Consider the following 25798-nt stretch of genomic DNA (forward strand, 5'->3'; position numbering starts at 1 on the left):
GCACAGTCTGTCACTTTTTTGGGTCTGTGAATATCTGCACACCACATAACAGTTCAAAGCCTCATTTTTCTCAGCCGTAGTATCTGTTTTACGGGTTTGTTATGAAAATTATCTAAAATAGTTCACTTAAAAACTGAAGATTCTAAGTGCTCAACAATGTTTATCATAACCTTTAGATTCAAAGTTACAAATAATCCATGTAACGCCACTACACTACAGTACTGATGTTCTGACTCCCAGTATTATCAATGTAAAGCACTAAAAGTAAAGGTCTCTAAACCTAACAGCAAAAGTCAACACTTAGTCCTAACATTCCTACAGGGTATATTTTATTTTAGATCTACAAGATAACCTTAACATGAACTACTCAAAAGCTGAGTTTACAAAGGAAATTACATCTCCTGTTGTTGTATATCTCGAAACTAGCAACAAATTAACATTGTTACTAAGATACTTTATTACTTTTTAAAAGTCACTGTCTGTTAAAGAAACAGACTGTGCATGCATGAGTGTATATGAGAATGTTTTCAAATGCTATATGAAGAAACTTCATATTCTCCAGAGGAAGTCAGACTCTAACAACCACAATATTTAAAATGTTCATAAGAGGCTTTACTAAGATTAGAACTAAGCAGGGATCAGAAAATGTATCTACAGGGAGTTATAATCTGTAAAACAGCAGGTGCTCAAAACAATGAAGGTAAGACTAAGCAAAAACCTAGGGATCTAGACACCTTAGATAATAGAGTAGAAAACTGTTATTCTAAAAATATCACTTTTTATATGCATAAAAGCTTATACAATATAATGTGCTTTCCATATATAATCATATTGGGCCATCAAAAATGCTGTAAATTATGTAACAAAAGGTTTTGTTTTGTTGCAGATTACAAATGCAAGGCTCTGAAAATTAATATGATTTGTCAAAAACCATAGTTAGGAAGTGACAAATCAAGAATTTAAACCCCAGTCCTCTCACTTATGTTTCCCCTGTTCTTTCCACTATTCCATAAAGCTACTTCTTAAAAGAAAGAAGCAAATTAGCACCTTCACAAAAAGAAATCTCTAGGCCAAACCACAGACATTTAATTAGCTGTGCTGAGTTGGGGAAGTCATTTCCCCTTATCAGGCCTTTATTTTTTCATCTGTAAAGTGAGGCAAAAGGATTAGAAAATTTGAAGTCCCTTCCAGTTCTAAGGATAAATCTCTAAACCGTACCCTTTAAGAGTACCAGCATTTTACAAATACATGTTGATGTCAGCTTCAGCAATGAGTTCCAAGTCAGAAAGTGGTGTCATTAGCTATTAGGCAACGTATGGCAATTACTGGATAAATTCTTCACACCCATCTGATAGATGCTGCTTCAGTAGCATCAAGTTTATATACAGAAAGCTGTCTAAACCTTTTCCAGACTACAATGGAAATTAAATATCTCTAATCATTCTCTCTTTAGACTGAAACCATGCTCGTGCTGCGATTCATGGGGTCGCAGAGTCGGACACGACTGAGCGACTGATCTGATCTGATCTGATGCTCTTAAAACATAAGAATGGTTTAAAGAAAATTTAACCACTAGTCAACTAGTACCAAGAAATTGAAAATTTTTAATATTATTTTTATTCCCCAGAATAAAAACCTCTTTTCCAATGAAGAGTTTTCCAAATATCCCTACTGTTTCTTTGATACCTCAAAGAGTATCAGGTTTATGTTTCAGCAACTTCTATACGGAAAAAAAAAAAAGTAACATACAAGCATTTTGATAAAAACATCTTCCATTTAAATTCATTCCACCAGTTAGGTACTTATCGCCAAACAAAATTCAAGCTTTTCTCCCCTTCACAGTATCAGAAAACTAAAGTCAAAGACTGCATAACATACTTCCACCTATTTCTTTCCTCATCTAAGTATTTTTTTCTTACTCTTCCTCAGTCTTCATGGAATACACACCCATGGGATTTCCACTTTCCCAGCTCTGCCTGTTCATAAAACCATCTTAACAACAACTATGGAAACCAGAGCGCTTAAGACCATTATAGGCCTCTTTCTCTTTTCCTCTCATGACTACTACTTAGTTAGGTTTTACTTCATTTTAACACCTTGTCTGTCCTTAAAATAGAATACATATCTTGAATAGTTAATCTTGACCTTACTTACTCAACCGTTCGCAGACCTTTAGAAATTGTTAGTGCTTGTGTCAACTATAAAATATTTTTTAGTAAACCTTCCCCCTCTTGCCTAGGAAACATTTCGAATGTTTACAGGTTTTTGCGTTTAGCCCAAATTAAAGACTTTCCCCAACAAGCTTAGTTAATATAACGACTTGATCTTACACAGTCGACACTATCTCATTTTGTTTTTTAAGCCTCTTGGCATCAATATAGCGTATGTTCTGCCAGTTCTGAGCTAATCTCCAGGAAAGCCTTTGTATAACGATTGAAGAAACTGAAACAGATCAGTGCCCAAGATTTTTAAGAGCCTACACGAGCATATGTTTTTAATCAGCAGTCAATTTATTTTAAAATAGCTATTTCACCAGTTTGCCTTCTTCCATAATTCACATAAACCGTTTTAAAATAAAAAAGGACACACGACTGGGAACACAGGTTCAGGTCAGCTTCAGGATCAGAGGCCTTTCCGAAGCGTTGCGGATGCCGGGGTCTGAATCCCCGGCATCGGGTTGGCCGCGGGCGTCCAGGGGACACCACACACTCGACCACTACGCCGCTTGAAGCGTTCTCTACGGCTTCAACGGGTTTACAAGTGTCAACTTCCCGTCCCAAACTGTTTCTTACTGTTATTATTAAAACAGCTGTCAGCCGGGCTCCGGTGACCTCTTTGTACAACCGTTTATTCAACGCTTTGGGATCCTCGAGGATGCGTCACGGCGGGTTACCCTCGAACGAGCTCCAAGAGCCCGGCGGCCCGCGGGTCCGCGAGCGCCGGCCCCGCTCACCCGCGCCGCCGTCCCGGCCTCACTCAGTCCCCGCGGCTCAGACTAGGCGCGCCCCCGCTCCGCCCCGCCCCGCCCCGCTCCGGCGGCGCCCCCGGCCGCGCACACCCGCTCCCCGCCCGCCCGCTCGCACACGCGCCGCGGCCCCGCCATGTTCCGGGAGCGGCGCGGCCGCCCGCCCGGCCCCCGCCCCCCCTCGGTCCCCGCCCGGCGGCTCCCGCCGCGCCCCGGCCCCGGCGCTCCCGGCTGGCGGCCCGTCCTGTCAGCGCGGCGGGGCGGGGCGCGTCCTTACCTCGTTCTGGGGAGGGGACGGGAGCGGGCGCGACTGAGGGGCTCCTCCCGGGCGCCGGGGCCGGGGCTCGAAACCGCGCCCCTCCTTCCTCCTCGCCTGTCGCCACGCCCCCCTCGCCCGCACGGACCCCAGGCACGGCCGGTGCGGGAGGGTCTACCCCCGGGACGAAGGCCTCGGCGCCGCCGTCGCTGTCGTGCTCTCCGCCACCGCCGCCGCAACCGCCGCGAACGCCGCCGAGGCCGGGCTCGAAAACATCTCCGGTCTCCGCCGTCCCTCACCACAGCCTGCTCGCTCCCAGGACGGCGCCGCCCGGCGATTGGCCGCGGCGCGGGCACGTGACGCGCGGGCACGGGACGGGCAGCGTGAGCGCCCCGCCCCCGGCCCGCCGCCCCTTCCGTCCGCCCGCCCCGCCCGCGGCCCGCCGCTCTAGAGGCGCCGGGAGAAGCTTCCCGAGCCGGGGGCGGGGGTCGGGGCGTACCAAGTAGACGCGGGGCAGTGGGGTCGGCGGGGGACCGGGCGGAGCCCTGCGTCGCCGTCTCCCCTCCGCCAGCTCCGACCCCAGAAGGCAGGGGCTGAAAGAGCGAGGGAGTAGCGCAGGCGCCGCCTCTCCTTGTGCAGTGGCCACCACCGTGGCTTGACTGGAAACTTCTGGAAATGGCGGCGGCGACGAGGAAGAAGAGGCTCTGTCTACGTAGGGTATTCACACGTTATTTTTTGCGGGGGCGGGCGGACGAGTTTGCCAGCTGGGACCCGGGAGACCGACGCTGCGCCCCCGGCTGGAGGCGGAGGCGGGTGTCCGCCCGGCCGGCGGCGCGCGGTGGGCCCGGGGCGTCCGGAGAGGCGGGCACCCGCTTCCGCGCACTGCGCCTGCGCGCCGTCCGGCCGCACCTGCGGGAGCCCGGGGACCCGCGGGGCCGCGACGCGCCCTCACCTGCGCCAGGTGGGCCCGGGCCCGTCCCGAAAGCACATCCACGTGCACCTGCCCCCAGGCCCGCACGCACTGTGCAGTTCGCCCTCCCCCAGTCACACGTTCGGATAACCTTTTTAGACAAATTTCGGTGCATTTTCCCCTAACCGCTCGGGGCACTGCCAGCTGGAGGACTGCGCAAAGGAAAAGTCACCGCCTCGGCAGCCCCGCTGCTGGCAGTCTGACTTCCTCTGGAGGTTAATCCGCGACAGTTTGTACTTGCCCTTATTTAACCACCGAAGGGATTACATAATCGGAGGGAAACCATTTTATTCTGAGTTGCTTCTGGTGGCTTTTTCTTTACAAGGAGGTTAATCCGCAACAATTTGTGCATGCCTTTATCTAACCATCAGAGGGCCCTCATCGTTGTGGCCTCTAAACTACAGCACGGGTTTGTGACTTAGTGAAGTTACGAGTTTGTCATTAATCAGCAGATGAGATATTTCAGACAGAGAAAGCTACATCCCAGTATTTAACTATATAAAGCATAAACTTGCATTAAAGATCACTATTTTTTCCTTTCCTACATTTCTCCGATCTTTAAATACATCAGGTTCAATGAGTAGTAAGAGTGCACCTTGTGGCTAGAAGTGGAAAACTTACATTTAATTTGCGTATTTATGGCATGAAGTAACAAATCCACTAAAAATTTATAAACCAACTCGTCTGACTTCTCAAGTGGTTGAGTTGGTTCTCATTTAACTCGCTGTAATGACAAAAGCAATAACTTTCTACAGCAGTACAAGCCTGTTAAAAACTGAAAGCAAATCTTGAATTTGCTGAAATCAGTTAACCATAATTTATGGCAATAACTACATGCACAGCCTTGTTACTTAAAAATCAGATTACGTGGGTGATTGTGATCCAAGGCATTGTACTGACTATGACTAAGGACACTATCTGTACAAAGTTCATTGTAGAAGTTTGTAAAATTTCTACAACTTGCAAAAAATTTTTAATCTAAACTATTAAGATTATATGTGACACATTATAAATCAGCCACAATTTGTTATTGGAAAGGTTCAAATGAAACTTATTAAGGGAAGAGGAGCTAATTTTCCTTTTTAATGTGAAACTAGAAGTACAAATCAAGAAGGTAATTCTTATGGATATAATAGGATAGAGGCCTGAAAAGAAGCTGGAGCTAGTTGACTATGTTGCTAAGGCTCTTCATTGTAGAGCCCTTTGATTAGCTCAAATCTCTTCAGCAAGTGGGCAAAATGTTTTTTTAATAGCACCAGGTCAAGGATCCCAAGCAATAAACATCACTCTTAGCCAAGGTTAAGTTTTATCACACTTATTTAGGATTATTACTACCAAACACTTAAAATGTGCATATGTGGTATGTGAAATAGAAGCCATCTGCAAAATTTACTTTCTTTCCAACTTACTTCTTACCGTTAGAATCAATTACTGTTATGTTTTCTACATGAAGTCCAGTTAGATCATTCAAAAAATCCTGCCATATTTAAGGAAGGTGAATTAATAAAAATACAATCCCAGTCATCGCTTACCATATTGACAGTCTATACAGATGTAATGCTTGGGCAGTGAATACCCATATGATTGTCACTTGCTGTAGGATTTACTGGGACAGTGGCTCTGTCCACTTACAGCAAGTACTTCTGAGGAACTGGTAGCCTTCCCTAGCAACATTCAGCAGCCACTCCAAAAACCACCAGAAAAGCCAGGTATGAGAATTTTTGCCCAATAGGAAGAATGACAAGTTGAATTATTTGTTGCTTTATTTTTGTAATATGAACATTTCCTCCCTAAATATCTCTTTTTGAAAAAAACAGCATAGAGCTAGGAACTGAGAAGAGGAAATGAGGGAGCAAGTCGTGTTAGATACATCAACAACGCCAGCTTCTCTTTATTGGTTTGAGAAGCAGGCTAGGCTATAGCTGTCATCTCTAGCAACCAAAAACTGGCAAGGAGTTTTGAATCAGTGTGTTCATATATCTTTGGAACCATCGTGGATTACTGTAATGAAATTTTACCTGCCAGATGTTTTTAAAAGCCTATGTGTAATTATTAAAAACCAGTGCTCTTGTGTAAAAAATTAGTACAATTTTCAAGAAGAATGGGCAAAAAAAATTTAAGCAAGATTCAACTCAAAATCCTAATACGTACTACTGTAGTGCAATGTAAGTGATGATCTAAAAGTATGTTTTGATAATGGTGTAACAGTACTCCTATAAAGACCTAAAACAAATTTTCTGTTTCTAAAATAGAACATAATAACCAATATTCTTAATACATAACTTGTTTTCTCAACCAGTATCTGAAACCTTTCCCTACTTGGGGAAAAAAAAGTCAAGAATGTTAGACAATTTTTACAATAGTAACTTTAAAGGAATTTATTTAAATTTTTCATAATTTTTAATTTTTTCTTATGTATTTTTTCATAATTTCAAATAAAAGCCTAACAGCTAACAAAGAGAAGATAGACTATTTTTTTTTTTAAAGATAAAAATAATAATAAAAGCATTCCATTGCCTATGGGAAGAAGGTCTGAGGGCTCTGGGGCAGAAAGGAGCATTTTCACTGTTATTTTTTTGTGCCTCTTGAAAAATTACTTTTGCTGTTAGCTTAGGTGAAAAATGAAAATTCGTAAAGGCAGTCTCAAAAAGTAAAATGTTCATGTTTTTAAGCATCATATACTCATCTGTCATATGACTAAGGCCAACCAGTGACTTGGAGAAATCCTGAAACAGTTGGATTATTTAGATCTACTCCTGAATTAAAGCTGGCTATTAATTTTTTATTCCAGCTTGCAAAACTCATAGCTAGTTTCCTGAACTGGATGTTATACACAAAGGGTTCTATTCTAAGTTGTAGTATGCATTCGGTTTCTAAGCTTGTAATATGCATTCAGCTGAGGAGCATATTTCCCATTCCCACTGAACTTTCAAACTTAAGTTATACTTCCAGTTCCTTCCCCTAGTTAGTTTTTGTGTACCTGCAGTGTCAGAGAAGGTAATGGCATCCCACTCCTGTACTCTTGCCTGGAAAATCCCATGGACGGAGGAGCCTGGTAGGCTGCAGTCCATGGGGTCGCTAGGAGTCGGACTGAGTGACTTCACTTTCACTTTTCACTTTCCTGCATTGGAGAAGGAAATGGCAACACACTCAAGTGTTCTTGCCTGGAGAATCCCAGGGACAGGGGAGCCTGGTGGGCTGCCATCTATGGGGTCGCACAGGGTCGGACACGACTGAAGTGACTTAGCAGCAGCAGCAGCAGTGTCAGAATAGTGAAGAATAATGTCAAAGTGTTTTGTACCTTCCTTCTTTAAAAATAATAAACAGTACATCTAAAGACAACTACCTTATCGTTGTTACACCTACAGTCTGCTTGAAGTATCATTTACCAGTTGAAATTACAGTAACTTTGTGCCACAAATATAAAAATGTTTAAAGAAAATACTAACAAATAAGGTTTATAGAGAGATCATATTAAGATTTGGCTACGGCTAAAGATGGGAGAGCAAAATATACTTGAAATTTGACAGAATTTTTATTTCACAGTACCCTAATATTGATAAAAGTGAAGAGGCAGTTGAAAATGGTGCTCTGAAGTTCTGACATGATACTTAATAGCTGTAAGTTGCTAGGTTACAAGCAAGGTGTACACAGATGGAAATGAACAAGTAATATAAAAGGTTTAGGTAGATAGGAGATTCATATTTTATTTCTCCACTGACATATTTACAGCGAATATAAATTAAAGGCCTGCTTGCACACCAAACCCAGGTCCTTTTTTGGTTCAGTCAAAGAGGTAAGACCTCCAGCTGGCTCACAGGAGAAGCGTCCACTCCTGAAAGAAAAGTAACATTAAGCTGACTGCTAATGATTACCATTTATAATTGTTACCTCACAACAGCCCAGATAAGAAACTATTTCTCTCCCAAGAACTAGCATGGACTATTTAATCCAAACATCACTACTGCTGCAAGATTTTCACTTCCTAAATATGAAAACTGATGTATAAAATATGAAATATGAAAAATATAAAAATAATCCTAAAACTAGTTCTCACTCAGCAGTGGACATATATCAGTGGCTCATTAAATCTTTACAACAATGCCAAGAGACAAGGGACACTGGCCAGAGTGTTTTACAGACACAGAAACCAAGGCTGGGGTGAGTCAGCGTCTACCCCGAGATGAGAGCTAAGAACTCAACCCCAGAAGACGTTTTCAAAAATCATGTTTTAATAAACTAGAGCACTACATTTATTCTTTTTATATTTGAATTTTATTTTGACTTGAGATCCATTGTCACAGGGAACACATACTTAATATACTATACTTGGAAACAGAAACTGAATTCTTTGAGAGATTTGAGGGTTTGGGAGGATGTCCCTTAGAAGCAGTGAAGATGAAATTAATTTGTATTGATGTTTTTAAAGGCTAAATTATTAGTATTTTTCAACAGTAGGCTCCAGATCAGGGTGGCTACCACAGCCACAAAGAAAACATGAACAGGTCCTCCTACAGTTCTATGAAGAGAGGCAGCAAGAGGTAGATGAACCTGTCCTCTTTTCACCCCCACACATACTTTCCCAGGTGATCTTTCAGGCTCAACCTCTGTCCTGTCTGACCTCTGCTGCTAGAGCCTTGCTCAGCACCTACTCCTGTTTCACCCTCCTATTCCCTGGCTTTGTTCATTTACCTTGTTCCTGCCACAGATTTCAGCTGAAGAACTTACTCAATTAAATATTTTTATTCCCTCTGGCTTTGCCCTTCACATTCTGTCATCAATCTTACAAGTCTATTTTTAGAGCCCTAGAAAATCATTTGTTGAGGGGACAGGAAAATGACACCACATAATCATTTATAAGCTCTTTCAAGATATTATATTACATAATGCAAGTAACTAGTGTAGTATAATAAAGAATACCTACAAAGTCAGAAATCAGTTAATATATCTGCATTATAGGTTTACTATGAAAACCAAATACCAAAGCAGTCACTACACTATCTGTTAGAGCCTAAAATTCAAGTTGTAGGGTAAGTGGCAAAATGCTATAAAAACAGTATTTTGCTTTGTAATTTTTTTTTAATGTTAACTGGTAGCAACCCCCTCTAGTATTCTTGCCTGGAGAGTTCCATCGACAGAAGAGGAATCTGGTGGGCTACAGTCTATGGAGTCGCAAAGAGTCAGCCACAACTGAGCAGGCACACTTGCTGCTCTTGACTACCAGTAAAACGATAAATTAATTCACTTTGAGGGACCTCTCTTTCTTCTCCTTACTATGTTCCTTCTTGTGGAAGATGTTTTCTGTACCCCAAAGAATTCTGTAAAATTTAAAATATCTTTTTAAAACTAAATATGAAGAATTCAAGTTGGATTTAAAATCAGTTTCAGATAATCCATACTAAAAAACAACCTCTATTCATCAATAATTTGAAAGCAGGGTTAGATGTTATGTTCAATACTTTAAAAACAATCCCTAGCACACAAATATTTATAAATGTCAAAAGAAGGACTATTGTATTACCATCAGTTTAGCATTTTCTTTCTAGCCATCATTTACCAAAATAAAAGCAGTTCTGAACCAGAGAGACAGTCATCTTTACCAGTTCTGGCCAGAGTATACATGATAGCAGGGCTCAAAAGTCAGTTACCACAGAACCAGTTTCGCACCTCTGTCAAATATTAAGGCAGAGCACTTTATTATAAAAATACTAATAAGTAGCCAGATTTGGGTAATTTAAATAACTATAGCTGTATTTTGATTACTGCCATTTTATTCACTTAAAAAATTTGGGGCTGCACCACGTGGCATGTGCGATCTTAGTTCCCACCCACTATGTCCCTGCAGTGGGAGCACAGAGTCCTAACCACTGAACAGCCGGGGAATTCCCTATCTCAACTTTTTAAATAAGAGGTAATAAGAAGGAAGTAAAAATAGATTGAGAAACCAGTAATTCTAAAGCCTTTGGCTCAAATCTGGAACAATGTCAAAAACTCCCACTGAAGAACTATTTAAAATTACTGATAAGCAACATCCCTATTATTAGATGTCAAAAATGCTTAACTGTGCTACTTAGTTCCTGTTTATTAATGTTCAAATACAATGTTACAGTACCCCCTGGATTAAAAACAAACTCTAATTTTACCCCTGGTAATCTCATCCAGGGGCTTCCCTGGTGGCTCAGACTATAAAGAATCTGCCTACAGTCCAGGAGACCCAGGTTCAATCCTGGACAGAGGAGTCTGGTGGGCTACAGTCCCTGGGGTCGCAGAGTTGGACACAACTGAGCAACTAACACACACAATCTCATCCAGACTTAAACTTTAAATGCCATGTATTAATACAATAACTTGGAGAAGGCAATGGCACCCCACTCCAGTACTCTTGCCTGGAAAATCCCATGGACAGAGGAGCCTGGTAGGCTGCAGACCATGGGGTCACGAAGAGTCGCAGACGACTGAGTGACTTCACTTTCACTTTTCCCTTTCATGCATTGGAGAAGGAAATGGCAACCCACTCCAGTGTTCTTGCCTGGAGAATCCCAGGGACGGGTGAGCCTGGTGGGCCGCCGTCGATGGGGTCGCACAGAGTCGGACACGACTGAAGTGACTTAGCAGCAGCAGCGGCAATACAATAACTAACAAATCCCCAATGTGTATTTCCAGCCCTAATGTATTCCCTAAATTCCAAGCTTGTATCTACCTTTTAGTCACTCTACCATGAATGTCTAAGTAGGCATCTCAAACATGCTAAGTAGCACATCCAAAACAAAGTGACTTTTCTTTCCCAAATTTGCCCTACCTCAAATCTTCTTTAGTTAAAGGAATCAGAGGTACTCATACTAAAAAGTCAGGAAGCATTCATAATTCCTCTGTCCCACAACATCCATTAAATTTTAAACTATTTTTTACACAGCAACTAGGACGATACTTTTAACAAGATCATGCCTATCATTCCCTGCTGAAAACACTCAAAGTTTTTTATACTGAGGATTCAACCCAAATTGCTTACCTGGGTCTCTACCTCTGACCTCTTCCACCCTTTTCCTCCCTCATCACCTCACTTCAACCATAATGTCGTCTTACCTTTCCTCCAGGACCTTAACACATCTTTCCCCTCTAAAACATTGTTCCTCCAGATTTTTACATGATTCCTTTGGGCTTATTCAGGTCATTAACTTACCACCTCAGAAAGCCCTCCCCTGACTAAATTTACCTCCAATCATTCTCCCAGCATTTATTACTCAGATATTACACCAATTAAAGGACTTCCCTGGTGGCTCAGACGGTAAGGCGTCTGCCTACAATGTGGGACTCCCGGATTCAATCCCTGGGTCGGGGAGATCCCCTGGAGAAGGGAATGGCAACCCACTCCAGTATTTTTGCCTGGAGAATCTCATGGACAGAGGAGCCTGGTGGGGTACAGTCCATGGGGTCGCAAACAGTCAGACACGACTGAGCAACTAAATTTTCACTTTACACCAGTTGTCTTCATCACTAGAATATAAAATATATGAAGACTTTACCTTGTTCATAATTTGTACGCACAACCTAAGATAGTGACTGGCACACAGCATGTATCCAGAAATATTTGTGAAACGAATGCTGAGGGAATGCAATAAAGTAGACAAAGCAAGAGAAATACTGTAATGTGAAATGACAAGAGGTTGCACTTCAGCAGCTTCCATAATGGAGACTGATTCTTCAAAGTGGAAATGTTTTATTCCTCAAAATATTTTCAGTGTAGCCCAAGAAAGTGAGGAACCAGGAAGAGAATGCCAGGCCTCTTTTAAGTAAATTCATTTCAAGTGTTGAAAGAAGGGTGTGTTTTTTAGGGGCCAGCTTGCCTTTGCTAAACTTAAGTTATCCTGAACTGACCTCTTTTTCTCATTGTATGTTAGTTGTTTAGTCATGTCCAACTCTATGTGACCCTATGACTATAGCCCACCAGGATCCTCTGTCATGGGATTCTCCAGGCAAGAATACTGGAGTAAGTTGCCATTCCCTTCTCCAGGGGATCCTCCCACCTAGGGATCAAACCCGGTTCTTCTGCATTGCAGGCAGATTCTTTACCATCTGAGCCACAAGGGAAGTCCCTTTTTCTTACTAGGTAGGGTCAGTAGTGAGCCAGAACACTGAAGGAGTACTTCCAGCAGACCACAAAACCATGTATAGCCTCTTGACCTAGTAATTCAACCTCAGAGAATTGTTGTTTACAACAAAAAGTAGGAAAATATATTTTAATACAGTGTCATAAAGGTCACATCATAGTTGTCTCAATATATCAGAATACTATATGGCCTTTAAAACCTACAACTATGTTGAGACAAGGAAAATTTTATGACATAAGCAGAAAAAAAATACAAAGGGAATATGACTATTAAACTATGCAAACATTGCTAGTATTAAGAGAATTTTAAGTAATGTGAACACTTAGATAAGGAATAGGAGTTTGTTTGGAAGCAAAAGTTCAGGGTGAAAACAGAAAGGAATAATTAGAATAACATAACCTGGATAAACAATGTTTAAGTTGAAAAAGATGTAGATATTCTAACTGATTGTAAGCACAATGTAATGGTATAATGATGTGAGGTAAGAATTGATGTAATTAGATTGCATTATTATAAGCATGATATCTGGAATAAAGATGACAGTCCCACAGTGTTCTACATGCTGAGTATGTATCTCAAATACTGTGATTAGGCCAAGTATCACATTAAGAAAGTCATCAGCCAACTAGAAGACATACAAAGGAGGGAGACCAAAACTATGCCATGTAAGGAAAAACAACAAAACAACTGTGGATATTAAGATATGAGAAAAGAGATGAGGAAGATGATATAGCTATTTTGAGTAACTAAAGATCTGTCATTTGGAAGAGGTCTAAAAATTATCCAAAAATTGTTCAAAGGAGAGAATCTTGGGACCTCTATGTGGAAAAGAGGAAGACAGACATTAAGTCAAATTCTGACAGCATGAACTTTTAAACAACAAAATAGGTTTCTATTTGTAGTAAATCTGCCTTCTTTATAAATATCCAGGTATATACCAAATGATTATCTGACAGGGTTTTAGAGAGGGTAAAAAAATCATTTCTTTAAATGACAAGTTGGTTTAGACAGCATTCAAGGCTCCTGAAAACTCCCAAAGACTTATGGTATAAAATTTTTTAAGTTTACATGAAAGACTAACTTAGGTTAAGCCATTAAAATTTATTAAAAAGACATAAAAAAAAATACCTCGGCCCAGGTTTTGGGCTTTTGCCAGCCTTCAGTTCATCAATAATTTCTTCAATATCTTTAGGTGTCAGATCCTCCTAGGAAAAAAACATAAAGCAGTCATATTAAAACTACATCCTACTACTAAAATCAGTGTGAATCCCTAGTATCAGTTTATTATTGTCTGTCCCAGCTCACGAGTTACTTACCAAGGCAGCACACCTGAGTAACTCCTAGATATAGCCTGTCCTGCCAGATGCAATCGCAGTAGGAGCTGCAGCTGAAGGGGCAGCACAGAGCAGTGCTCTGAGGGGGACAGTTCTGCATTTGAGCTCAAGTTCCAGCACTTACTAGCCAATCTTAGAGAAATTACTCAGCTTCCCCAAATTTGTTTCTTCATTTCTCAACTGACTTCAGAGTGTTTTGAGGTTTAAAAGTGAAAATACATAAAATAGAACAGTGCTTCATACAAAGCCTTGACTGTCTAATTCCTGCTTAAATTAAGATCGTCCTGATTATGAGTAAATGGCAGAAATGTAGGAAAGGGAAAGTTATTGCCATATTTTTAAAAGGTATTTTTTTTTTACATATGAGAAAGAGGGGGTAAGAAATTTGAATCACCATCATTAAAATGAAGAAAATCCCTATAGGTAATAGAAGTATCCTAGAAAGGTAAAATGCCAAAGAAGTCCAATTTCATCTTCATTTAAAATAAAATCATAGATTTCCATTTCAGGCACGGCAGGCTAGCTATCCTGACTGAATGTCCTGCTGTTAACAACTATAAATGCTGAATAAAATAAAAAACAAAAACTTTAAAATTTTATTAAGACATGGACAAGGAAAAAGTACTCAGAGGTCCAAAACTCAATGAAAACTTTAGGGAGACAAGTGGAACACCAAACAAACTTGGCTTCAGGGTGTCACAGCCTACAGGGGCAAGGTACAAAGTCACGGGCACAGGAGGGCATCCAAACCACACAGAGTGGAGACACCCAAAGGGTATATTCTCAATATAAAGGAAACCAGAAATTAAAACTGCCCCTCAAAACACCCTGCTAGTCTGGAACCTTACACTTCAGGGGAAGAAGAGGGAGGATATAAGGAGAGGAGATTTCTTTTGGGCCAGTAGTATTTCCAAGAGCAAGAGAGAAGCAACATCAACTTCTGGAAGAATCTACCTTCAACATGGGCCTAAAAGAATTTCCATAAAGAAACTTCTAAGAGTTATGAGCTAACAAAATATTATGAATGAAAACCATGATATAATTAGGGTAGCAAACAATTAAAAAAGGTAACTAGAAAATGCCACACACCTGGATATTAACACTTCTAAAAAAAAGAAGAGGTCAAAGAAATAAAATTGCAAAATTTTAAAATATTTAGAACTAAATGATAAAAATATTACTTATCAAAACTTGTGAGATCCAGCTAAAGCAATTTTTAGAGAAAGGTATGATACCATCTCTGTAAAATTTTTAAAACACACAACACAGTATGATTACCATGCCTGGATACATAGATTTTGAAAGTTTAAAAAACACATACAGGAAGAATACATACTAAATTTATGATAGTGATTATCTCTGGGAATGAAAGGAAAGGAACAGGATTTTGAATGGGGGTAAGGGAGGTTTACCCTCAGGTATAGCTATTTCTATGTAATAGCAACCCACTCCAGTATTCTTGCCTGGAGAATCCCATGGACAGAGGAGCCTGGAGGGCTATAGTCCATGGGGTCAAGCACAGTACATGTATAATAACAATGATAAAAATTATAATACCTGAAGCACATGTGGCAAAATGTTATCTGTTAAGCTGTGGTGTTTATTTTTTGTATTTAAGTTTTTGTTATTTAAAAGTTTTTAAAATGTATCCTGGAGTTAAATGCAAAAATGTTTAATGATGATAACTTTTTTTTGGATGACAATTTTTGAAAAATGTTCTGGTGGACAATAATGAGGAAGCTAAAACTGACATATTTTTATTAATAATTATTTGATTTTTAATAAACTTTGAAACCACAAAAAAAACTTCAATATTTATATCAACAGGAAATCAAGTATTTTAAATATAATGTCATACAAGTTTAATTTACATTAAGTAAATACTCACATAGTAGTTGTCATTTATTTGAACCATTGGTGCATTTACACAGGCCCCTAAACATTCGACTTCTATAAGAGTGAAAAGTTTGTCAGGTGTAGTCTCTCCAACCTTTATTCCTAAAAGTGTAAATAAGCACTGTAAGGATCAGATAATATTTTAATTGCAACATAGTTTAAGGAAAAAACAAAATCAACCCATTACAGAGGCATGTAAAAAGTATTTAAGAGCACTGAATTTCTTAAACTAAACAAACTGTATAATTATTATAGAACATTCAAGGATTTCTTAAGTGGACCTGTTCCTTTTTCAAACAGTCAAATTTCAAGGGCCTTATCTCCAGTGTTTGTTGTTACATAACAGTGTATCAGACCATATAAATTTTGATCATTGATAATTAACCTACTATTGTATTGTAGCTATACAATCAGACTGGGGAAGACTCAGAAAACAGTTAATGTCAAAGATCATTAAGAATGGGAGGATAGTAAGTACTCTCAAATCTTTAGGGAAGGCATTTTGATAAAATCTGACCTGGCACGTCTACATTTTGGAAACACCTTTGTGCACTTGCACAAGTATGCACAGAGCTGCATACGTGAAAGTAAGTGCAGCTTAGTTTAACTTACATAGAAAATGAGGCAGACACACATATTATCATAGTCAAAATCAAGTGCAAAAAAGCAGACATATTACATTCAACAATGAAAATAATTAAAACAACATTAACTCTAAATCTGACATAGCCAACTGTCATCACAAATTTACCTCAGAGGTACTGTCGTCACAAAACTGTACCTCAGAGGTCGGGGGATGGAATTTTAAGCAGACTTCAGCCTCTGTTTTATATACTTTAATACTGTCCAGCTATTTTTACAACATGCAAGTACTTCATATTCAGTAACAATAAGATTAAGAAACACCTCCTTTTACTTCATTTGATAAGTATAGTGATAAATGCGACAATGGCAGTTTGCCCCTGTAGTAACATCTTCTTCCACACTTCCCTTCCTGAAGCATTCTTCCTGTTCCAAATCTTATTTGTTCCAAGTCTTGTTTGGAAGAATGAGGATAATACAGTCACTTCATGTGCCACATGCTATCACACAATGAGTGAAACTTACTTTTCTAAGCAACAAACACTTTAAAATTTTAAGAAGCTTTTAAAACATACTCAATGATTACGAAAGAAAACGTGAAAACTCAGCTTTGAGAATGAGAACTAAAGGATACAGAATAGGAAGAAATAATGGTGGGCAAACATAGTAAGACAAAAATTTACTCATTAAGTACAGATCCAGTATGATAGTGAAAGTTGGAAAATTTAGGTAGAAAGAGGTCACATTTCAAAAGACAAATCTATTTTTTATAAACATTATAAATATACTGTGCCCCATACCAAGTTTTTTCTGAATGGCTTCCAGTATGCTGTCGGAGTTTCGGAGCATGCAAGGTGTGGTAGTGCAGACTTGAATGTGATACTTTCCAACAGGCTTTCGATTATACATTGTATAAAAAGTTGCTACTTCATACACTCTCATTGGAGGTACTTGTAAAATTTCTGCAACCTAAAATATTTTAATAATACGGTTACAATGTTTATTGAGTTTTAGATATGTCATAAAAAACAATTTCAATATTGCTTCAATTTGGTAAAAACCAAAAAAGTTCTTTTTTTTTTTTTTTTTTTTGGTGATGGCAAGGTGTTAATTTATTTTTTTTTTAAACTTTACAATATTGTATTAGTTTTGCCAAACATCGAAATGAATCTGCCACAGGTATACCTGTGCTCCCCATCCTGAACCCTCCTCCCTCCTCCCTAAAAAAGTTCTTTAGAAGCAGAAACTACATCTGTATTTGATATCTGCGAGGCTTAAGTCCTTCAAGTCTGACACTTAAAAATCACACATATATCCAGGTCTTGACATGAAAAAAGAATTCGTTAAATGGCATTTCAAATAATGACAAATATATTAAACTTTTTCTTATCAGGGATTCTAAAGGAAATGTATTCTCAAAAGACATCTAACCCTGGGCTCACTCCTGCAGTATTAAAGTAGCTATATTGAATCTAATTCTGTGGTACTAAATCAGGCTTACACCTCTGAACCTGGGGAACTCTCTCAAAATATACAAGCTGGCATCCACTCAATGGGATAATTGTAAGGTCCTGGGGTCTAACTAAAATAGTTCTCCTGAGCTGCTGTTGTGCACCTCCCTATACCTTGGTGATGGTTAAGTAACAATGCATGGGCCTCTGGATATTGTTTTTGTTGTAAGGTTGGGCTTTTCTTGGAGGGGAAAGGGCAGTAACATTAAAACTCTCCAAGTGGAAAGAATTTTGATTCTATTCTCTGTATGCTATTTCTTCCTCTCGTGTACATACACATCCAGTTCTACATAGAATAGGACAATATTTTTAAAACATTTTCACATTGGTTTCTCATTTATTTTGCTCTGCTAAGCTTGACACTCAGCAAGACTTTCAACAAGCTTACCATTATCAAAAACATAAATTTTTCAAAAAAAAGTTATTTATGATTAGAAACACACCTAAATCATCACTAAGGAAGTTGGCTGTTATAAAAATAATGAGGAATTTAGAAATGCCCCCAAACATTTATTTATTGAAATAAAAAAGCACTTATGTTTACTAAGTATATTACTAACCAAACTTGCTTTATAACATTTTTCATAATCAAAACAAATCAACAAGGGTCCATAACACTGTTAAGAGTACCGTGCCAAGTAAATAAGAGATCAATGAACTCTTATCTAAAATTTGCATCCAGGATTCCATTAGATAAACTGAGGATATTCCTAGACTCTTAGAAAGACTCTTAAGACATTCCCCTTGTCACAATGAGAAAGTGACAAGGGGAATGAAGCACAGCAGAATCTCTGCAGAAGTCAGTCAAGTACAAACTGCACAGAATTAGAGATGAGTCAGCCCCAGCTCTACCACTTAGAAATAATAACATATTAATTGGAAGAGCTCTATCTAGTCTAGAATCATCACCACAGATGAGCAAGTCCAGAGAAAAATCAGATCTCTGAGCTCAAAGTAAAATATATTTTCCATTATATCAATGGAATAATAATCACACTGGCTTATTAGCCATGTGATTCTCATAAGAATCAAATAATATATATGGCTTTATATTATATTCATAAATGATACACTATAACATACTACCATACAAATGTAGTACATTAAAAGGATATGAATAAACTTGAAATCTGGATTACTGCTGAAAACACTATTAGGAAAAAATGAATCCTAAAATATGCGTGAATATACTAACTGTATTTAAATGGGTCACTCAAAAGATTTCCCTAGGTTGTTGATTCCAAGCTGCCATAATCAAATGGCACAAATACCATGTATTATAAGGATTTTTTTAATAAGGATTTTAATTAAAGCCTGAGGCCAAAAATGCAAAGTATTAAAAAGATTCACATTAGCTGTGAGCAGATCTTTTTCTCTGCAATTCTAGTATTTAAACAGTACATTCCTTTTCAGAATATCTTGACAGCAAATTATACATATTTGGGATCTTTTTTTCCTCTCAAAGACAGAAAAAAAGCCTCTTTCACTCTAATGCCCTTACTATTTCTTGCAAGGATAAAAAGCTCCACCCTTTCAGTTTTATGCATTATTAAAGGAACCAACAGAAACATAAATATAATTTAGGGTATGAGATATAGAAATGATTTGTTATTGTTCAGTTGCTAAGTTGTATCCAACTCTTTGCAACCCCATGAACTACAGCACACCAGGCCTCTTTGTCCCTTACTATCTCCCCGAGTTTGCCCAATCCGGGAGAACTTCAAATTCCTGGATTATGACATTAATGACCGTCAGAGAAATTTCCACATAAGGAAGTTACTATACACAACCTCTCCTCTTTTTGAACTAACACAAAAATGAAGTACCTTGTTCATAGCAGAGATGGGCAGCCATCCATTCTGTCTCTGGGCTAAATCCAGAACTGGAAGCACAGCTGCTGCCTTATGCCCTTCTGGGTAGTTTTTCACAATGGCCTCTATCCTCTGTATCAGAGAAGAAGCACTTGTTTTTATATCTCTGGAAGATACTAAATATTCTGTAAGTTAATTATAATGTTAATTCAGTCATACCTTATAGTTTTCTGGTGTGAAATCAAATGGAGTATCTGGGTTATTCTCAGGAGTATCTCTGTGCTACACAAAAGAAAAAAAACATTTCTCAAAATTATCAAAGTTCCCTGAAAAGTATGAACAACTTTGTACCTTACTACTACTGATCATTTAATTTCTTCACTTTGATTCAAACATGATATATGTCAATCTATCCTTGCTTCAAAAGCAATGGCTAAACTAATTATTAACTACACATCTGATAAGTATGATTACCAAAATAATATTAGCAGAATTAAAAAATTTAGACATTTTCAAAATCACCCTTTGTAAGTTATAAGAAGTAGCTTTAGGATCAAAAACCAAAAAAAGTGTAATGCAACTTGACGAGAGAATATGATCTTCTAACGTAGTATAATTACAAAAAATTACCGATTATTGGAAAGCCTTATGAAATTAAGACACAAAATTTTGAGCATGACAATATGTACATTTTTCCAAAAGAATGTACCAGATTATCAAAGGGACCCACTGTCTACTACAAAAGCACCATCTCTTCCCAACCAACAGAAACTAGCCCACAGATAGTTTTCCATAACAGAAACTAGCCAACAGCGAGCTTTATTTCTTCTCTAGTAAGAGCAGGCCCTTTTCAAACACTGACAAGAAATGGCATGTCAACAGGAAATCAAATGAGTCACACTGAGATTAAAACTTACATCGATTAATGTTTTGTATATATGGTGAAACAGAACTGAATCCCTTGTCAACTCTCAAAGTTCTGCTTTTTCAAGGACATGGAAAAGGAAACAAAGTTTCTTTGGACAATTATCTCAAATATTTTCAGAGGAAGACAACAAAATGGAGAGCAGGACTCTACTTATTAACAGTATGGCTAACTCATTTATTAAGATTCAGCCTTAAAATAATTCATTTTCCAAAACTATACCATCAACTGAATCATCACACAACTCCACTAAACTGCCCTTAAACACTAGATTGATTTCTGAAAAATGTACCTTGTCACAGAAAGGGCATACTTAGTCTTTCTGAATTGTGCAACCAATCAACATCTACCTGTAGTGAAACCCTGGAAACCAAAAACATAAAGGACAACTGCCAGTGTATTGGCTGTATTACTGAAATACATGAGTTTCAAGTTGGTGCCATTTTGGGATTCCCCAATTTGCAGCCTCAGAATCTTCAGTCAGCCAACATAAATGATCTTGAAAAATCCACAGTATGACAAGAAATCAGGTTAAGGCTCACGGTTATTTCACCAAGGAATAATCTAAATTCTTAATCCCAGGGTGGCCCTGGTACCAATTTAACTTGAAATGCAGTGAATTCAATTAACTATATTTAAACTCCCACAAACTCCCACTCCAGCAAACACCAAAGATGTTGCTCTTTAAGATAGCTGTATTTAACCACACTTCCAAGTCCTTTCATTCTGAAGAAATCTTAGTAATTACTTACCACAAATAAGGCTCCTCCAGCTCCATTCTGAACAGCTGTCTTATGCAGATTTCTTATATGTTTTCCCTAAAATTTTAAGCAAGTTCAGTAAATCAAATGCCTTATGAAATTTTAAGATCAGTAATTTAAAATAATAGAATCAACTTACAAAGTAAGTTGGACTTCCCTCATGGCTGAGTGGTAAAGGAAATGCAGATTCAAAGGTAAGGTTTCTACCTTGCTTGCCTACAGTAACACACAATAGTCAATCGAAGAGCCAGAACCACAAGCTATATCTCCTACGTTCTTTTGCAGGCAATTGCAGAGCTAATGTACCATTAACTTACTGCTTTTCACTTATGTCTGAATCAAACTGGATGCCAATTTTTATTCGCTATGGATCTTCATAAACATGTTTCATTCTGTAAAAATGTATTGAACGTTACCCTCTTTTCAATTCTTCACTACTTTAGAAAATCCAGCCATAAAAGTATTCGTTCAGAAAGCTGCTCATAATTGACCATACTCAATTACTTTGGAAGGAATCCATTTGATTACTCTTTTTTTTTTTCCTTTCAACATGAAGGCAAGTCCCAGTCTATCCCATGATGGGCAGCTAAAACTCCAAGAGAAAAACTACAGCCTTAATGTCTTAGGCTTCAAAATCACTGTGGACAGTGACTGCAGCCATGAAGTTAAAAGACGCCTGATGCTTGAAGAAAAGGTACAACAAACCTAGACAACATAATAAAAAGCAGAGACATCACTGCCAACAAAGGTCTATATAGTCAAAGCTATGGTTTTTCCAGTAGTCATGTACAGATATGAAAGTTGGACCACAGTGTAGGCTGAGCACCAAAGAATTGATGTTTTTAAACTGCAGTGTTGGAGAAGACGCTTGAGAGTCCCTTGGATAGCAAGGAGATCAAACCAGTCAATCCTAAAGAAAATCAACCCTGAATATTCACTGGAAGGACTGATCCTGAAGCTTAAGTTCCAATACTTCAGCCACCTGAGGCAGAGCCAACTCACTGGAAAAGCCCCTGATGCTAGGAAAGATTGAGGGCAGGAGGAGGAGGAGGTGACAGGATGAGATGGCTGAATGGCATCACCAACTCAAGAGACATGAGTTAGAGCAAGCTCCGGGAGATGGTGATGGACAGGGAAGCCTGACATGCTGTAGTCCATGGGGTCACTGAGTTGGACACAACTTAGCGACTGAACAACCACCACCACCACAGGAGGGGGATAGGCAAGTGGGAAATCCAGGAAAAGAAAAAGCCAGAAAGAAGCCTCCAGTTCTGTGACTGACTCCAGTCTAGCTACAAGAGCTGAACGGATATGTGAGCTGCTGCCCACAAGGGAGCCAGACTGCAGTCTGAGTCTAGTTAATAGCCTATCTGCAACAATAACTACAACAAAATACTCTTTGGAGGAATTTTAAAAATTCATAACCTCTATGACCATCATTCACAATATCCAGGACACAATCCAAAATTATTCAACACACAACAAAAAAGGAAACAACTCATTTTCAAGAAAAAAAGACAACCAGTGGAGATTACCAAACAATAATTTCAAAATGACTACAACAGCGCTTAAGGACATAAAAATATCTTCAATGAATGAAAAGACAGAACTAGAAACCATAAAAAAATAACCAAATGAAAATTCTAAAACTGAAAACATAATCCATGAAAATGCCACAACCCTTTCACCTCTATGAAAGTAATTAGTGGCTTGGCAGTGAGGCAGCATCAGTTGTAAAGTGATGTCAACAATAAAGAAAACGCTGGGCAATTTACTTAAGGAAAGATGGAAATAAGTCTATTCTGAGTAGCTTTGGGCTCCATATTTCATAATTTTTAGGCAATTCTTGACAATCGTTCAGTAAGTTATTACTGCACAGAAATGAAAAATAAAGTTCAAGGAGATTAAAAATTATGGCTCAAAGTCACACAGGTGTCCTCCACTAGACACAGTACTAAATTCTGGATATTTTTAAATCAATGACAAGCTGAAAAAAGCCTGTGGCTGAAGAAATTGGCAGCTAGCTAATAAAGCTGCAATTAAACAAAATAAGCAATTTCTTTGAAAATGTAAATGATTCCTTTAAAAGTTTCTCTTCTAGGAAAGGAACTTCATTAGTTGAAACCTCTTTACTCATATATTGCTGGACTTTTGCTAGGTCATCTGATATCCCAATATTTGTAAAAGATTAGAAGGGCCTGATTATATAAATTATAGAACATCTTCACAATAGCGTATCATGCAGCATTAAAAATGACAGAATGTTTACTGACCAGGAAAGTTGCTCAAAATGTATAATGAGAAAAAACAGCCTACAAAAACAGTATGAACAGTATGATCTAATTTTTTAAAATTCTGTAAGGTCTTTTCACTGCAGACGTCAAAATGTTCACGTTTTGGTAATCTCCTGTTTGATAAAACTACAGGTGATTTTTATTTTTTGAACTTAAATCTATTTGCTGTTCCTAATATTATGCTTTTCTTATTTTGTCCTTTCCACCTAGAATACCCTCTCCCTAGTCCATCTGATCCCTCCCCTAATCTATTCCTATTGCTTCTAGGAAAAATTATACCACCTTCAAACCAAACTGGGTGCTCTATTCATGAGTATCTCTAACACTGCACAGTTGATCCCTGAAGGATACTGGGGTTTAGGGGAGTATGCTAACTGGTTTTGTGAGGTTCTTTTTTTTTGGTGGAGCTGGGGGCAGGGGTGGGAATGGGGGCGGTCAGTGCTTGCTGGGGTCTCAGTTCCCTGGCCAGGGATTGAACGTGGGCCACAGGCAGCGAAAGCCTGGAATCCTAATCACTAGACCACCAGGGAACTTTCTGTGGAACTTCTAAGTAGTAGAATATACGAACGTAACAGTCAGATTCCAAATGAGGTTCCTCCATATACCCTGGTGGCTCAGTCCAGTCGGTAAACAATCTGCACGCAGAGTGGGAGACCAGGGTTCGATCCCTAGGATTGAGATCCCCTGGAGAAGGAAATGGCAACCGACTCCAGTATTCTTGCCTGGAGAATCCCATGGACAGGAGCCTGGCTGGCTACAGTCCCTGGGGTTGCAATGAGTCGGACTCGACTGAACGACTAAACCACCACATACTCTGGATCCTGCAGTAGTCTAGTATCTACTGTTGAGAAAAAAAAATACGTTTATAAAGTGGACCCGCTTAATACAAATCTGTTGGAGGATCAACTGAACCTTTACGTGTACGGTATTTACTACCTCAAGTTCCTACTGCGTAAGACTATCAACTCCACAAGAATAGGGGATGTCTAAATCCATAGCTTAACTGTAATATGGGGGAAATAACAGTATCAACCTCATAAATGAGATTTCGAGTGTGAAGAGTTAACAATGCTTGGAACACGGAAAGCAGTAGCAGAACGTTGTTCCCTGTCACCATTATTATCCCATTTTGTCACCTGGAGCCCAGCAGGTAAGAGTGCATCCTCAAGCGTTTATTGAGAGACCAAGTCTGCACACTGGAATATCCGAGGACACCAGGGACAAGCGTAGAGGCCCAAAGTCCGGAGAAGGTGCGGTGTGGCCACCAGGCGAAACCAGAACTCACTTGCGAGCTGCTGGGCTCCCCCCACGCCCAGAGCCCCGCCGGCCCCTTCCCCCGGGAACCGGCCCCACCGTCCCAAGGCCCAGCCGGGGACGCCCGGCCGTCCCCCTCCTCATCTCTGGGCGCATACTGTTCAGTGAGCACGAACGAGCGTTTCGCCCGGGGACTCAAGTGTCCTTCCCCGAGTGAGACGTGCTCGGAGGTCACGGGCGTCCGGCCCGACGGACTCGGGCGCGGAGACAACCCACTCGGCCAACCTCCCCACAGCCACCGGGGGACCACGGGACGTCCCTCCGCGGGGCGGGACACCCGCGGCCGGCCACGCAAGGATATCCTGGCGCCGCCCCCCAGCCTCACGTCCCGGGGAGGCCTCGCTCCGCCGCCCCCCGGCCTCCCCGAAGACGGTGAAGGCCGCGGTGTCCTTGCCGCCGCCCGGGACCAGTCACGGGCCCGGGCTCCCGCGTGCCCGCCGCTACAGGAGGCGCGGAGAGAGGCGGGGAGGGCGGTGTCCGCGTTCATTCGAGGCTCCTTACCCAGTGGGCGGCGAGGCCGGCCGCGCGGGCCCGTAGCGCCACGGAGAGGAACATGGCTGGCCAAACTGCGGGCCTCCGGGCCTCGCCGGGCACGGTCCCGAGAGGTCGGCACGTATGGCGTGCGCGCCCCCGTGTCCAGCCCGCGCGCCCAGGGCAGCGGGGGCGCGCGGGGGCCGCTAGGGCCAGTGGGCGGGGACTTCCGGGCCGGGGCGGGGCGGGGCCCGCTGGCGCCCGGAAAGCGATCCGGCGGGCGGAGCTTGGGCTCCACATTTTGAAAGTAGTATCCAGAAATCTGGCGCTCCGCCGATCCGGGCTTATGGGGCGAGTTTCTCTCCTGGAGCCTTAAGAGGATTTAGCTGTCTCTCTTTTGATTGTACTTCTCTAGAAAAAGCTCCGTGGTAACCCCTATCAGTCGTGTGTTACACATTGCACAATTGAAGGCAACTGGGCTGCCTGCTCTCGGCTCCCGTTCTTCTGCTTTGAGGTGCGAGCCTTCGTGTTTAGGGGGAAATAATACAATAATAATATAGTCTAGACTTGGCTCCGGAGTCGCGGAGAGTGGGAGGTGGA

The 25798-nt window shown here is 40.4% G+C and overlaps 2 protein-coding genes across 6 annotated transcripts in view; both read right to left on the reverse strand.

Moving 5' to 3' along the window:
* ANKRD12 (ankyrin repeat domain 12) overlaps nt 1-3743 on the reverse strand; it is a 101270-nt gene extending 97527 nt beyond the window's left edge. For 2 of the 5 annotated variants that reach the window (XM_044934645.2, XM_025273622.3), the window contains exon 1: nt 3243-3531. The gene's annotated coding sequence lies outside the window, so the exon portion shown is untranslated. Of the gene's footprint in view, nt 1-2792; nt 2987-3242; nt 3532-3720 lie in introns of those variants that run through there. The other 3 variants (XM_044934644.2, XM_044934643.2, XM_044934647.2) reach the window with 3 other exon arrangements.
* Nucleotides 3744-7707: 3964 nt separating this feature from the next.
* NDUFV2 (NADH:ubiquinone oxidoreductase core subunit V2) lies at nt 7708-25513 on the reverse strand. Its single transcript, XM_006066270.4, is given in 9 exon segments — nt 7708-7971; nt 7974-8026; nt 13428-13504; nt 15522-15631; nt 16912-17080; nt 19449-19565; nt 19653-19715; nt 21111-21176; nt 25229-25513. Coding segments are annotated over 9 exon segments (963 nt in total). The 5' UTR covers nt 25499-25513; the 3' UTR covers nt 7708-7933.
* Nucleotides 25514-25798: the final 285 nt, after the last annotated feature.

This window comes from Bubalus bubalis, chromosome 22 (assembly GCF_019923935.1).
Source record: "Bubalus bubalis isolate 160015118507 breed Murrah chromosome 22, NDDB_SH_1, whole genome shotgun sequence".
NCBI classification, from domain to species: domain Eukaryota; kingdom Metazoa; phylum Chordata; class Mammalia; order Artiodactyla; family Bovidae; genus Bubalus; species Bubalus bubalis.